This window comes from Ictalurus punctatus, chromosome 21 (assembly GCF_001660625.3).
Source record: "Ictalurus punctatus breed USDA103 chromosome 21, Coco_2.0, whole genome shotgun sequence".
Taxonomy (NCBI): domain Eukaryota; kingdom Metazoa; phylum Chordata; class Actinopteri; order Siluriformes; family Ictaluridae; genus Ictalurus; species Ictalurus punctatus.
In genome coordinates, this window is record NC_030436.2 from 6,378,794 (window position 1) to 6,393,807 (window position 15,014).

Genomic DNA, 15,014 nt, shown 5'->3' on the forward strand with positions numbered 1-15,014 from the left:
TAGAAAAAAAAAAAAAAATAAAAAAAATATATAAATATATAAATATATATATATATATATATATATATATATATATATATATATATATATATATATATATATATATATAGGAGGTTTAGGCAAACACAAATCGCATATTTACATATTACATACACTGTACAATGATTAAACCGAGATAAACCTAGAAATTTCGCAATGCCCCTTTAAGAAAACGCGTTTCCATGGTTGCATAGACCGGAAGTAATACGGATCTGTATCCCTGGAAGATGTTCCGAGAAAACATGTTAGCTTTTCGTTTAGCAGACGCGTTTTGTAAATAAAAATGCAGTTGTACTGAGTGTTGTGTTTGCTTTACAAGAAGTTTAGTTATACAAGTCATATACACCTGCCACTTTTTTAAATGTTAAGTAACTACCTTCAACGCAAGGGAGCCTACTATCGGTAAGTAAGCTAGCAATTTCTATAGAACTAGCTCCATACATGGCTAATTGTAGCTTAATGTAGCAGTTAGCACGTTAATTATCGATATTTTGTTTGCGACCCACTTTGACAGTGTTTTATAGTTGTAATTTCCGTTTATATTTAGTAGTTATGGCTAAACAAAGCTTTATGAACAGTTAAAGCTTTGCAGACAGCGGTGTTTTAAAATGGTTCGTTTCTCGAGGCTTCAGTTGTCCAACAGTGGCCTCTAGTGGTGGAAAAAAAATAGACGTGTGTACGGTGTGAAACTGTCTTACACCACAGCATTGTGTATGGGTCAGTGTGTATCAGTGGATCAGTTCTAGAAAGTTATGTTTATTGTATCGTAGACTAAAGCAATAATCCACTAGAGCGGCAAAGAGAAGTGTGAAAACATTCCTTATATTGGTCTATAAATTCTTTATTGTTCAAACCCTGTGTCCCCACACGAATTTATGGAGATACTAGAGATCCAGATCCTTTCTGCCTCTGGATGGAGCTCAAATCTTCTTTAATTCCAGACTGCTGGGACTACGGCTGCTCTTAACGCCATACAGACTTCATATAAATCCATAATGAACTTTTTCACAATATCTGTTGTTACCCAGATGAGGATGGGTTCCCTTCTGAGTCGGGTTCCTCTCAAGGTTTCTTCCTCTTAAAACATCTTAGGGAGTTTTTCCTTGCCACCGTCGCCACTCAGTGGCTTGCTCAGTTGGGATAAATTCACACCTTTAATATCTGTATACCGTGTTGATATTTCTGTAAAGCTGCTTTGAGACAATGTCTATTGTAAAAAGCGCTATACAAATAAAATTGAATTGAATTGAATTGAAACCCTAATGTGTGCAGACATATGATAACTCGAAACTTCCAACTGGAAACTTCCTGCTTTTCCAAAGCATTAAGGCATTGGGCTACTCATCAGAAGGTCACAAGTTCAATTCCCAGCATCCATTCCATACTTATTTCTTTTTGTTTGTGTTAAGATCTTCATCCGAGCTCGGGGAGAAGTTTACACCGACACCATCGTTCAGTGAAAGCTTCTTAGTTTAATGATACCAAAAGCATAGTATATATACATACACACCCATAAATATTCATAAAGAATGGTAAATGTCAATTGGAACAAGTCACAGATAAAATCAAAACATCTGTTACACATGTTCGAGTGACATAAGAACTACAAGACGTCTAGTCTACCAGATAATAAGAGAAGAAGACCAAGAGAGAGAGAGGGTGAGGACGAAAGGCAGGGTGATTAGGAATGCTCAAAACACCAAATACCAAGAGCACATAACAGCTTGGTTCTGGTACATCGTGACACAAACTAGAGACCTTCAGAACTGAGACACAGAGATCATGCCTGAAACCGTTCAGTTTGTTTGTTTATTGCAGTGGTGGGAATCAAACACAACATTAGCAAATAGCTATTATATTTTTTATTGAGTGGTCACTAAACTGTAATAGTTTTAATCCAAGCCTCAGCAATTTGAAAACAAGCAGGCCTTTAATGAATGTCAATTTGGACCAAATGTGTTGTGTCAATAGAGAGTTCAGGAATAGAAAGCTCCGTTTCCGCAGTTAATTTGGTAGATCTTATAGTTAAAAAGGTCCCTGGCTGAAAAACGTTTGAGAACCCCTGCACTAAATCATGTGGTTTTATGTATACAAAGGATATAAAAAGTCTACAGACCTCAGTTAAAATGGCAGGTTTTTGTGATGTAAAAAAATAGCCTAAATAAAATGAAACCATGATAAATCATGTCAGAATTTTTCCACCTTTAATGTGAAATTACAATGTATACAAATTCAAAAATCAGACACAAGTTATGGAAAAATAGGGGGGAAACAACTTACAATAACCTGGTTGCACAACCTTTTATAATTGGAGATGTGGCTCCAATCACATTCAGTCTCATGTACAAAAGTAATAATATTATAAACCCACGATAATGATCAGTTCTTTCTTTATGATTTCCTTCACATCTTGGTTTCACCCAACTGCTGAAGCCATGGTCCGCACTGAGCTTACAAAGCATGTACGGTATCTCACTTGTTGAAAAGTATCAGTCAGGAGAGGGGTATACATTTTTTTCCAAAATATTAGATGTACCATGGAACACAGTGAATGCCGTCATCAACAAGTGGAGAAAATGGAGCACCACAGTCACATCACTACGAACACGATGTTCCTCCAAAATTTACAAAAGGACCAGAGAAAATCTTACCATGGAGGCTGCCAAAATACCCACAGCAACATTACAGGAGCTCTAAGAGTATCTGACAAGTACCGATTACTCTCTGCATGTGACAGCATATTATTCACATGTATGGACTATGGGGTAGGGAGATAAGATGGAAGCCCGTTCCCACAAAAAAACGTCCAAGCCCAACTAAATCACCCCCAAAATTGTGGCAAAATGTGCTATGGTCTGATGAGACCAATTCTAAAAGGTTTGGTGCGAAAACACCACCACATCATCAAAATAACACCATACCCATGGTGAAGCATGGTGGTGGCAGCATCAAGCTTTATGACTGCTTTTCTTCAGCCAGAACTGGGGCTTTTATCAATGTTTTTGAATGACCTAGCCAGAGCCCTGGGGTGAACCAAAGCGGGATGTGCACGTGAGATGCCCTCACAACTTGATGGATCTAGAGTGTTCTTGCAAGATAGTGTGTGAAAATATCGCCAAGTCAAAATGTGCCACTCTGATAGACTCTTATCCAAAATACTGAGTAGTGTAATGAAATTAAAAGGTGCTTTGATAAAGTATTAGTTTAGGGGTGTGCATACTTATGTTATTGAAAGTTTTTTTTTTTTTTTAATTTTTCTTATTTTTCCCCCTAAAATGTTTGATTGTTTTGCACTTACTTTTTATATGTTGTAATTTTATATTGAGGGTGGAAAAATTTCTGACACCATTAAGCTTTGTTTAATTTCTTTACATCAAAGAAACCTGAGATTGTAACAGGGTTGTGTAGACTTTTTTTTTTACCCATTGTAAATATTACTAAACACTCCATGTGATCACTAAATAGAGGTCATTCATGTAATTATTTGGAGTCATCGAATTAATTAAATTTGTGGTGCTGTTTAAGTGATTTGACCAAGCAGCCATTTTTACTGTTCAGATGGAGGAAGTTTATTTAAATTTATTTAAATGAGCAAAAATAAAGCACAGTGAAGGGAGAAATTGATTAAAAGGCAAATGCAAAATAGCTAAATATTTATATCATGAATAAAGTAGCTAAACTCTTGTGAAAGCATTATCATTTTCTGACTATGATTTAGTATCCAGTAGATGCATTAAACTAAACCTTGTATGTCATACTATATTGTGTGCAAGGAACAAAAAAGAACCTTTAATTGTACCATTGCTGATCATGGTTTTGAGTCTTATATGATGTGTGTGTGTATGTGTGTGTGTATATATATATATATATATATATATATATATATATATATATATATATATTGTGAGGAATTAGCCCGGGGAAGGGCGGCGTACAGACCCACAGGAGACAGAAGGATGTTCGCAAACGGCGGTTTATTGTGGCTAGGGTGAGGCGAATGGGTTATAAGTGGATGAGTGCGGGGTTTGGTGGAGTCGTGACGGCCGGCGGCGTCTGCTCGTGGCGGAGGCGGGATTCCCGAGGCGGGGCGGGGGTTTTCCCGGGCCGGCGTCCTCCGTATGTGCGACTCTCACTATCCGGCAGTCTCGTCCGCGCTTGTACCTCGGAGTCCGTCTTGACGCTACGATATTCTCCTCTCCTTCCCGGCCGGAAGCGCGCCCTTTTATCCTCCTCCGCCGTCGCCTGAGTGGTGGGACTTCCCCGTTGGATCCGCCAATCGCTGGCCGGAGTCGCGTCAGTCCCGCCCTGCCGTGGCGGTCCTTCCGGCTGGCGGAATGTTCGGCAGGAAGCTGCCCACGTCGTGCCGGTGCGGCAGTTGGAGAAGGAGCGATTTCCTTCTTGTGTGCGCCGGCCCTCTGCCGGTCGCGACAGTACCCCCCCCTCAGCTCCGAGCCTACTGCTGCTCGGTGGTGGGCCCAGAGGGTGTCTCGTCGTGAGGGCCCATCCGCGTTACCATGCTGGGCCCCCGCCCGATGCTTAACCTGAAAGGAGAAGTCTTGTAAGGCGAGGAACCAGCGAGTTACCCGGGCGTTGGTGTCCTTCGCCTTGGCCATCCACTGCAGGGGGGCGTGGTCTGTTATGAGGACGAAGTGCCTACCCGCCAGGTAGTATCTCAGCTCCTCGATGGCCCATTTTATTGCTAGTGCCTCCCGCTCGACCGCCGCATACTTCCCCTCGGCCGGGGACAGCTTCCGGCTGATGTAGAGGACCGGGTGTTCTTCCCCGTCGAAGGTCTGGGAGAGGACTGCGCCCAGCCCAGTCTCGGAAGCATCAGTATGTACGGTGAACGGGAGGTCAAAGTCCGGGTTGCGGAGTACCGGCGCTCTTGTGAGGGCTCCTTTTAGGGCCTGGAAGGCCCTTTCTGCATCGGCTGTCCACCTCACGTGGTCTGGCTGGCCCTTCTTTGTAAGGTCTGAGAGGGGAGAGGCTACAGCAGAAAAGTTAGGCACGAACCTGCGGTAGTAGCCCGCCAATCCCAAGAAGGCACGTACCTGTTTTTTCGATGTCGGACGCGGATAGTCCTTCACAGCCTTGATCTTCTTTAGTTGGGGCTTCAGCATTCCCCGTCCGATGCGGTATCCCAGGTACTGGGCTTCCGTCAGCCCTAGGTGGCATTTCTTTGGGTTCGCTGTCAGGCCGGCCTCCCGGACGATGGGGCCCACCCTGTCAATCCTTGCTTGCCCCTTCACACGTCGCCGCGATCTCCGGGGCTCGGCTCTCGGTACCACCCGGAATCCGGGCCAGTCTCGTCCCAGGAGGAGGGGCACGGGGAGTTTGGGGATGATTCCGACCTGAAGGGGCCAGGTGCCGGCTTCGCCCCGGATCTGGACCTCGGCTGCGGGGACTTCCCGGGTGTCCCCATGGACGCAGGTCATGGTGAGCGTCCCGCTTGGGCGGCGTCCGTCAGGCAGGATGGAGGGCTGGGCGAGGGTCACCGTGCTCCCGGTGTCCAGTAGGGCGGTTACCGGTCTCCCTTCGACCCACACCGTCAAGGAGGGCGCCTCCGGCGGTGGCTGCTGATGGAGGGCGCAGCCTGCGAGCCATGGCTTTGTCAGCAGCCGGGCGGCTTCCCTCTCCGGCTCTGTAGGCATGGGCTCATCTCGGGGGGGTTCACAAGTGGGCGCCCTCTGGGGGTTCCTCCAGGTGCAGGGCCGGGTCTGGCGGTCGGACCGGGGGCCCTGGGCACCGAGGGGCTGATCGAGGTGCTGCTGCTCCCCGGGGTCGAGCTCCAGGGTGGCCAAGGTTCGCTCCAGGACAGTCAGGAGTTCCTGGGGCGTAGTTGTGGCGTGTGCCCCCACAGCCTGTCTCTCTGCCCGGGGTAGCGCCCTCAGGAAACGGTCGACCGCCACTTTCTCTGCCACCTCCGAGGCGGTATGCCGATCCGGCCGGAGCCATCGTTTGGTGATCCGGATGAGGGCGCTCATCTGGCACCGTGGTCGGGCACCTGGTCGATAAACCCAGCGATGGAATTCAGTAGCTGCCTGGCCAGGGGTTCGGCCACACCATGCCAGGACTCCCTCCTTCATCGCCAGGTAGTCTGCGGCCTCCTCCGGCTCGAGGGCATAGTAGGCTGTTCGGGCCTCTCCCGTGAGTAGTGGGCCAAGGGCGCGTGGCCAATCTTCACGGTCCCACCCCTCCCGGCGGGCGATACTCTCGAAGGCTTCGAAGTACGCCTCGAGGTCCTCTTCGGGGCCGAGGGGGGGTAGTAGGCGGCGGATCTCACTGCTTGCGTCGGGGAGAGGCACGGAGGCAGCGGGGGCCTCAGCCCTCATGGCGATCAGTGTCTGTATGGCGACCTGAAGGCTCTCGGCGAGCTGCTGTGTCACAGCGTGCTGCTGGAGGCTGGTCTCCAGCAGGTATTGCAGGGTGCGGTCCATTTTGGGGGGGGGGTTCCCTTTTTTTTTTTTTTTTTTTTTTTTTTTTTTTTCCTCTCTCTCGCGGGTTTATTTATAATTTTTTTTTTTTTTTTTTTTTGTGTGGTAGGCGGGTCTGTACTATGCCTGCATCCTCCACCAGTTGTGAGGAATTAGCCCGGGGAAGGGCGGCGTACAGACCCACAGGAGACAGAAGGATGTTCGCAAACGGCGGTTTATTGTGGCTAGGGTGAGGCGAATGGGTTATAAGTGGATGAGTGCGGGGTTTGGTGGAGTCGTGACGGCCGGCGGCGTCTGCTCGTGGCGGAGGCGGGATTCCCGAGGTGGGGCGGGGGTTTTCCCGGGCCGGCGTCCTCCGTATGTGCGACTCTCACTATCCGGCAGTCTCGTCCGCGCTTGTACCTCGGAGTCCGTCTTGACGCTACGATATTCTCCTCTCCTTCCCGGCCGGAAGCGCGCCCTTTTATCCTCCTCCGCCGTCGCCTGAGTGGTGGGACTTCCCCGTTGGATCCGCCAATCGCTGGCCGGAGTCGCGTCAGTCCCGCCCTGCCGCGGCGGTCCTTCCGGCTGGAATGTTCGGCAGGAAGCTGCCCACGTCGTGCCGGTGCGGCAGTTGGAGAAGGAGCGATTTCCTTCTTGTGTGCGCCGGCCCTCTGCCGGTCGCGACAATATATATATATATATATATATATATATATATATATATATATATATATATATATATATATATGAGATAGAGATAGATATAGAGATATAGATATATAGATTCCCTTTAAAAACCCAAACCCTTAACCCTCTCTGCTCCAGGGGCTCTGTATCATGGCTGACACTGTACTCTGACCCCAACTTCTTAACAAGCTGGGATATGTAAAGAAAATAATTTCACTGTGCTGTAATGTACATGTGACAAATAAAGGCTTCTTTTTCTACTAATCAAGTTTGAAGAATTGAATTAGCTTCTTTGGAATTATTAAGATTTCAAGCAAATATTAAGTGAATCATTTGCTGTTATGTATAACATATATCACAGACATATGGTCTCAGGATAATATATATATATATATATATATATATATATATATATATATATATATATAAATATAATATAATATAATATATGTATGTGTATGTAAAAATTAATTATATATAAATCATCAGAGCTTGGAATCTTGCTTAAAAATCATTAATAGCCTCATTGTTTTTGTACTGTTTCAGGTCCAGCACTATGCGCGGTGATTCAGTGGACTGCATAGTGAAATCCCCAGTGGCTCTACAGCTGGGCGATGTGGTGTCCGATTCAGTCCGTCCCGGTGTTTATATCACAGACATCGTACTTTCAACGCCAGTCAGTGTAAGCTTTTTGAAAAAGGGAGCTGGTGGATGACGAGCAGCTAAACACCTGCTTAAGTTAAAGTGCTAGTACTACATTACACTCAATTAATCATATAAAATAAAACAGAGAGATATGTAAGGAGTATTACACTTAGGAGCATGTTGTTGTAGGAAAATAATCAACAATGCTGTGGTGTGATGTGACCCAATGCTAACCACCCTGAAGGTGAGGGTTTTTTTTTTTTTTTTGCCAACCCAAAGATGGTTATTCACCTTGTTTAAGGAAAGAAGGTGTGTTTAGTCATAGTAGGTCACATCTTTTGGCTGAGCATTTTTAATGATTATCTTAATTATACAAGTTGGTTTATTCCTTTATAACAGCAAGTAGACTTTTTTCAGGGGGATCTGATACTTTTTTGGCGGGAAATTAATGGTATTTCTGTCCCACTATAGACTACACGTCTAGAATCATAAATGTGTTGCATAACTCACCTAAGTGTCAGAAATTCTGGGTCTTGAAGAAGTAAGACAGGCACTTATTACTGTAAATTGCCAGTTTAATTGCTAACTCTTTCTATGTAGCCATACTTGTGAATAATCACCACTCAGTAAAATGCATAATTCATATTTTCATTAGTGTGGCACATTTCTTTCTAACATTTGTTCAGTGTTTCACACGCTTTGCTTCGTAGTAACTTAATAGCAGACGATAACCATTTTATGAATAGTTCAATAAGTAGTTACGATCGTGTCTCTGAACGCTGGCCCAGCTTCTAAAGTACTTAAACGTTTTCCAATTCAGGGCCTCTGCTAGTCTGCATTAGGGCTCGAGTGATATATTGTTAAAATTGGCTGACGTTAAGGTTCTAATGACTCATGTTATAGGAAAACTGCATTGATGAATATGGTGCTGTGTCAAATGAACATGCTTTAGGGTGCAGTAATCAACCACAGACCTGTTGTGTGAACAGTTTCTTCAAGCTGTATCCATATAAAGCCATTTTTATCAAAATGTTTGTCTTTAAATTGATATCAATGACAAGCATGACCTTTTTTTTGTATTTCGATCCTCTAGATTCAGGAAATCTCCTTCAAGAATTACTACACAGCCTATTTGACGGTGCGAGTGTTGAAGAATGAGGAAGGGAGCGACGAGAGTCCCGCTCAGTGGTTCACCTGTGTGAGAAACTATTGCCTAATGTCCAGTCCACACACTGAAGGAGGATCACAGGACTACTTTTCCATCTACAGACAACAGGTCAGCCTAAGATACACCTCAAGGTTTGACGTATTGTGCGGTTTGAGATGCTTTTCTGCTCACCGCAGAGTGATTATTTGAGTTACCATAGCCTTCCTGTCAGCTGGAAACAACCTGCCTATTCTCCTCTGTCCTCTCTCATCAATAAACCATTTCCATCCACAGAACCGACGTTCACTGGATGTTTTTTGTTTTCCACACCATTCTGTGTAAACTTTGGAGACTGCTGTTGTGCATGTAAATCTCAGGAGATCATCAGTTTCTGAAATACACAAACCCAACCCATCTGGCACCAACAACCATGCCATGGTCAGAGTCACTGAGATCAAACTTTTTCTGATGTTTGATGTGAACTTAACCTTAACTTCTTGACCTTTTTCTGCATGATTTAATGCCAGATATAGGTACAGATATTTGGCGCACCACATAGTTATAGATACAGATTTACCTTACGCCCGCCATACAGACATATCTACAGGAAAAATATCCCTAGGGATAAAAGTATTGCACAATACTTGTAGGCATTTCTACAAAGCACCGTATTTATCATAATATCAAACTAGCAACAAACTCCCAGTAAAATAGTAGTGTTCTGTTTTTTTTTTTTTTTTTTTTTTAAGTATAAAAAAAATAACTAAAACAGTCTAATGTGATTTGATTTATCACAATATTGATATTATATTGTTATATTGCATTACATAAAAAATCCTGTTTGATTGTTATGGCTAAGAATCCCCGAGAGATGCAAAGAGTTGTCTCTCTCTGTCAGACGTGAAGGAAAAAAAAAAACAAAAGAAAAAGGCAATGGATCCCTGGAACTGTTAACATTCTGGCAGCTATTCAGCCCTCAGAGTCATTTACATCTCCATGGACTCTGTTTGCCCAGACCTTGATCTCAGAGGTTTTATTTTATAGTAATTATCCTCTTAATTAAATTAGATCAGCCTCCCTATTGCAAAGGCTGGGTAATGCTATGCTAATATGTCAGCGTCCTCACATTATCACTGTGTTCAGTGATCCAATGAGAAGAGATGATTCACTGCTTTAGCTTTACCAACATTGATACCCAGCACCTAGAGACGTAACAGTATGCAAATTCAAATATAAAATTCATAGTATGATCATCGTTACCAAAACTATCACGGTTATCAGTATTATCACGGTATTGTTAAAATGTGCTGAAAAAGTACTGATACCCACACTGAAATCATTTAAACAGGTTTTATAATTGAATATAAATTCAAATTCAAGGCGCTGTCACTGCCTTCCGCTGTGTTTTCATGCTCAAAAAACTTAATCCTTTCATCATTTGTAAGTCACTTTGGATAAAAGCGTCTGCTAAATGAATAAATGTAAATGTAAAAATCAACTATGTTGCATGCTGTGCGTGCGTCACAGTCATGCTGGGTGTGTGTGGACAGCATTCACCTCGAGTTTTACAAATCGCAATAATTGTGCATAGATTTAATGATAATTAAATGTGACACAGGAATACTAACCGTCGGGGAATTTTATAGTGAAACCGTTTCATCCCTACCAGCACCTTTCCTATTTAACAGCAAATGTTACAGCAGTCACATCAGTCATGTGACAACCATTGCAATCCATTTTTTTTGTAATATACTGTTTACTGTATATCAAAGTAATGAATTATTAAAATATGACATATTGTGTCTGCACCTGAAGCAACATTAAAAATGTTCTTTAAACTGAAAAATCCACTTCTCCATGAAGGACAAAAAGAGGATCTTTGGAAAACATCTGTTCTAATACAATCTCTGAAATGTGACAAATGTTATCCCAGGGTGCATTAAATACACAGTCAGCTCCAGAATTAATGGCACCCTTGAGTTTCATTAGCATAAAATATGAGAGGAATCTAGACTTTAACTGAAGAAAATGTACTGTAATAAAAAAATCTATTAAAAACGCAAACAATGTGTCACAATTATTATCACCTCTTGAAGTACTTACTTGCTAATTCTTTACTTTTTAAGTTGAGTGTTTAGAAACTCTTAAGCAGTCATTTACTACTTAATGTTTCAAAACAAAAGAGAAAACTGACACAGAGTTGAACCCACAGAGATTTTTAAAATAAAAAATGTACAAAGACAATCTTACCTAAATAAATATTCAAATACACTCCTATCTGAGGAGATATTGTCAAGTGAGCTTAAGAAACCACAGGCTTCCAGTTCCATGGGCTGCAAATATCAGTTCCATTTTGCTTCAGAAAAATCGCATTCAAAAGCAAATATTACCTCAAATTGAACTGTTCCTCTTGTTTCCCTTCAGTGATTTAATTTCCAATTTCCAACAGCTTGCAGTTTACTTATTTGTCCAATGTAATGTTGAACTTTTTTTTTTTTGCGGCATGCTGGAGGTTTGAATAGACTGAACTTGCCCTTGAAAGTCTCAACCCTGTCACATTAATTCTGCACCATTGTATTTATTGAAGCCTTTTCTTCTGTTGTGCTGGCTGACAGATGCTGACAGAGCCAGATAACGTTATTAACGTGCGGCTCATACTGAGACAGCCTTCTTCAGTCTGGCTGAATTTCAACATAGAAGACATCAAAATATACTCATTGGCAGTTGAAGTAAGTATAAAACAAGATGAAGATGATGACTCAAGATGAAGTTTTTACATTCTTCAATGGTTGTAAATCATGACAAATATATACTAATTTAGTCCCCCATTGTGTTTCACTTCCTGTTTGTGTAGTTGGTCAGTATAATATAAGCTACTATATTCAACCTTGCTATAGCATTCCAGTTACTGTATAACCATTTCAGATTTAATCATCACACACCGAGGTCTCCATTTTTTCTTTTCCCAGGAAGCAGAGGGAGACGTTCCTTCCTGGTTATCTACCATCACACCCGCTGAAGAGCCTCTTGATTTGAATGCAAGTATTTCAGCATTCCAGGAAGAGCAGTGTTTAATGCTAGATAATTACATTTTGCTGAGCATATTACTTTGCACTGCGATCACTGGACACTACAAGTTGATTGTCTTATGTGTCTGACTTAGACTTTATGTACAATATAAAGGACTTTTACTGTTATTCAGTCAGCATGCTAATGAGTTTCTAGTAAGGTTGCAGCTCTTCTCTATAACATGATTAATGTTGTAAGCACCGTTGCCCTCTAATGCCATTTATCTCCCCGAGATGTTAATAGAATGACTGAAAGACAGTGTTACTCACAGTGTACTTATTCTGTGTTTAATTGTTTTTTTTCTAGATTTATTGTTTGGGTCACTGAGCTACTGAGTCATTAAATAGATTAATCTTTGTTGTATCAGGGGCTTCCTGATCCAGACAGTGTGTCATCCAGTATTCAGCACATGTGGGCTCTCACTGAGATCATGCAGTCAAGCCAGACCTCCGCTTCCATCGGCCGCTTTGATGTGAGTCCCAGCTTCTGTTTCAGTGAGTGATGAGTGCTAAACGGTCCAATCAAACTCCAAGACTAACTACAGATAGCAAGTATATGTATATTGGATTTTGTGACTCAGCTGAAGTCTTGAATTTGATTCGGCTTTGACAGTATTGCCATTTGAAATTCAAATCACAGGTTTATATTAATCCGCTCATTCTAATATGCTATCGTTTCTATAGTAACAACTCATTCACAGGGACTCCACAATAATATAAGGCTAATAATATTGTTATTATATAAGAAAGTAAAAATATAATTGCTGATATGGTGAAGTTTTCTGTCTATTTAACTTTGGAATAAGTCTCCAATGTCGGTACCACAGGAAAGTCTTGTAATCAAACAGCACATTTTCTTATGCTTCTCAAATACAGAACACTTCTGCTTTGGAAATTGTGATTTAAACATGTTTAGATAATAGTTACCTGACAATCACACCCCTCTGTGTTCCTTCCCCAAACTTGCCACAAAGTTGCAAGCACACAATTGTCTAGAATATCTTACAGTATTCCCTTCATGAAATATTACAGTTTCCCTTCATGAAACTAAGAGGTCAAAACATGTACCACCATGACAATGCCTCTGTACTCAAAGCAAGCTCCATGAAGACATGGTTTGTCAAGGTTGGAGTGGAAGAACTCGAGTGACCTGGACAGAGCCCTGACCTCAACCCCACTGAACACCTTTGGGATGAACTGGAACGCCGACTGTGCACCAGGGTTAGGGTGCACAACATCCATGCCTGACCTCACTAATGCTCACTAATGCGGCTGAATGAGCACAAATCCCCACAGCCATGCTCCAAAATCTATTGGAAAGTCTTACCAGAAGATTGGAGGTTTTTATATATAACAGCAATGGGGGATTATATCTTGAAGGGGATGTTCAAAAAGCACATACTGAGTATTATGGTCAGTTGTCCACAAACTTTTGGCCATGTGTATTTGCGTGTCCGTCCCACTATAATAGATGTGCTATTTTTATTTTAGATATATATTAGATTAGATTTGCCTTTCTACCTTTTTATAAAACAAAGGACTCACTCCTTTTTTATTATTCTCTCCATTTCCAGGTGGATGGCTGCTATGATGTCAACCTGCTTTCATACACTTAACAGGAAGTGACCAACAGTTCAACCGGAATTATGTATACCCAGGCTTTGCTTATATCAAACTAGGCAATGGTATTGAAGCATAGCTGTCTCTCAATTGGCACTGTACACTATGTACTTCATAGTGTTGTGCCTAATTATTAACATCTCAAATCGAACACTTCTACCATTTAGCACTAAACACAAATGATAACAATACCATGCTGATTTTCATGTCAATGAAGCAAGTCTGAAGTCTCAGGCTCATGTTCCTGGCTCACAGGAGTAGAACCCATTATAATCTGCTTTTGCAGACACCCTCCTCAAGGTGTGTTGAACAAGGTGTTTTCCACCTGCAAAACTGCTCACTGGATTTTTTTTTTTGTTTGTTTGTTTTACACCCCATTCTATGTAATTAGTAAAGTCTTAAAACAAACACCACCATCGAGCACTAAACATAAACGGTAAGTTACTATGTGGTATTTGTTTGTCTCAATCAGCTCCCTAGTTCAGTAGGTAGTGAATATAGTAAGGTAGTAATCAGTATATGGTGTACATGAGTTGGGGCACTGGTAAGGACCGTGGCTCACTACACATTGGGACACTGATAACTGAATTTCTGGCAACATGACTACGTACTCGCGTTGTCAAACGTCACCAAAAAAAACCTTTGAAATATTTAACTTTTATATGTCATTGAAATTTGTTAGCTTAATCACAAATATTTCTGTCATATATCAAGTAGGATCATAGTGTGTATGATCAAACCGGTGTTGGGTAAGTTACTCAAAAAAGTAATCCACTACAGATGACTAATTACTACTTTAAAATTATATTCTGATTACTGCATGTAAAAAGTAATCAGATTACTAATTACTTTACTTTAACATTACTTTCAAAACCTATCGAACTACAAAAACACACTACAAAGTGGAACTCATAGTTCTTTCAGTAATTTTAGCACGTCAGTGTAGGACATGATCAGAAAAAGTTGGATTTATAATAAAACCTGCCTCGAGTGTTGTCACTGTTTGTAGGACTACCAGACGATAAAGTATAAAACTTTTCTAACTAGGCTCGTTTGGAGTCAAGGGGAAACACAACTAAGCTTATCATAGTATGGGTTGCAAATTACATTATCTTTCCTTATGCTTGCTCATATCAAGAAAAACATATTCGGGGTAAAACGTGATTTATTTTAAAAATACGTTTGACTTAATATTGTTTACTTGACAATAAACTTAACGTAACGCAAGTCACGTAGTTTTATTGACATCAGTAACTAATGAAATTACATAAATTTAAAATATAATGTGTTACACCAATCTCTGTTAAACACTTAAAAGTCGTCAGTCGTTCAAATAATGATAAAAATGACTAACATAATTTGAGAGTTACAACAACAATAACAAGCTACTTA

General features: G+C 41.7%; 1 protein-coding gene across 2 annotated transcripts; it reads left to right on the forward strand.

Annotated features, from left to right (window-relative positions):
• Positions 1–279: 279 nt before the first annotated feature.
• On the forward strand, positions 280–14,067 carry nicn1 (nicolin 1). Of its 2 annotated transcripts, NM_001201088.1 has the most exon segments (7): positions 280–441; positions 7,689–7,824; positions 8,881–9,063; positions 11,550–11,663; positions 11,904–11,972; positions 12,371–12,475; positions 13,577–14,067. In NM_001201088.1, coding segments are annotated over 7 exon segments (690 nt in total). In that variant the 5' UTR covers positions 280–400; the 3' UTR covers positions 13,619–14,067.
• Positions 14,068–15,014: the final 947 nt, after the last annotated feature.

Excerpts from the sequence above, each read along its gene's own strand:
- nicn1 (XM_053673884.1), top strand. The coding sequence starts at position 7,699 with ATGCGCGGTGATTCAGTGGACTGCATAGTGAAATCCCCAGTGGCTCTA. Across the intron at positions 7,825-8,880 it reads TACTTTCAACGCCAGTCAGT|ATTCAGGAAATCTCCTTCAA; the intron begins GTAAGCTTTTTG and ends TCGATCCTCTAG. Across the intron at positions 9,064-11,549 it reads TTTCCATCTACAGACAACAG|ATGCTGACAGAGCCAGATAA; the intron begins GTCAGCCTAAGA and ends GCTGGCTGACAG.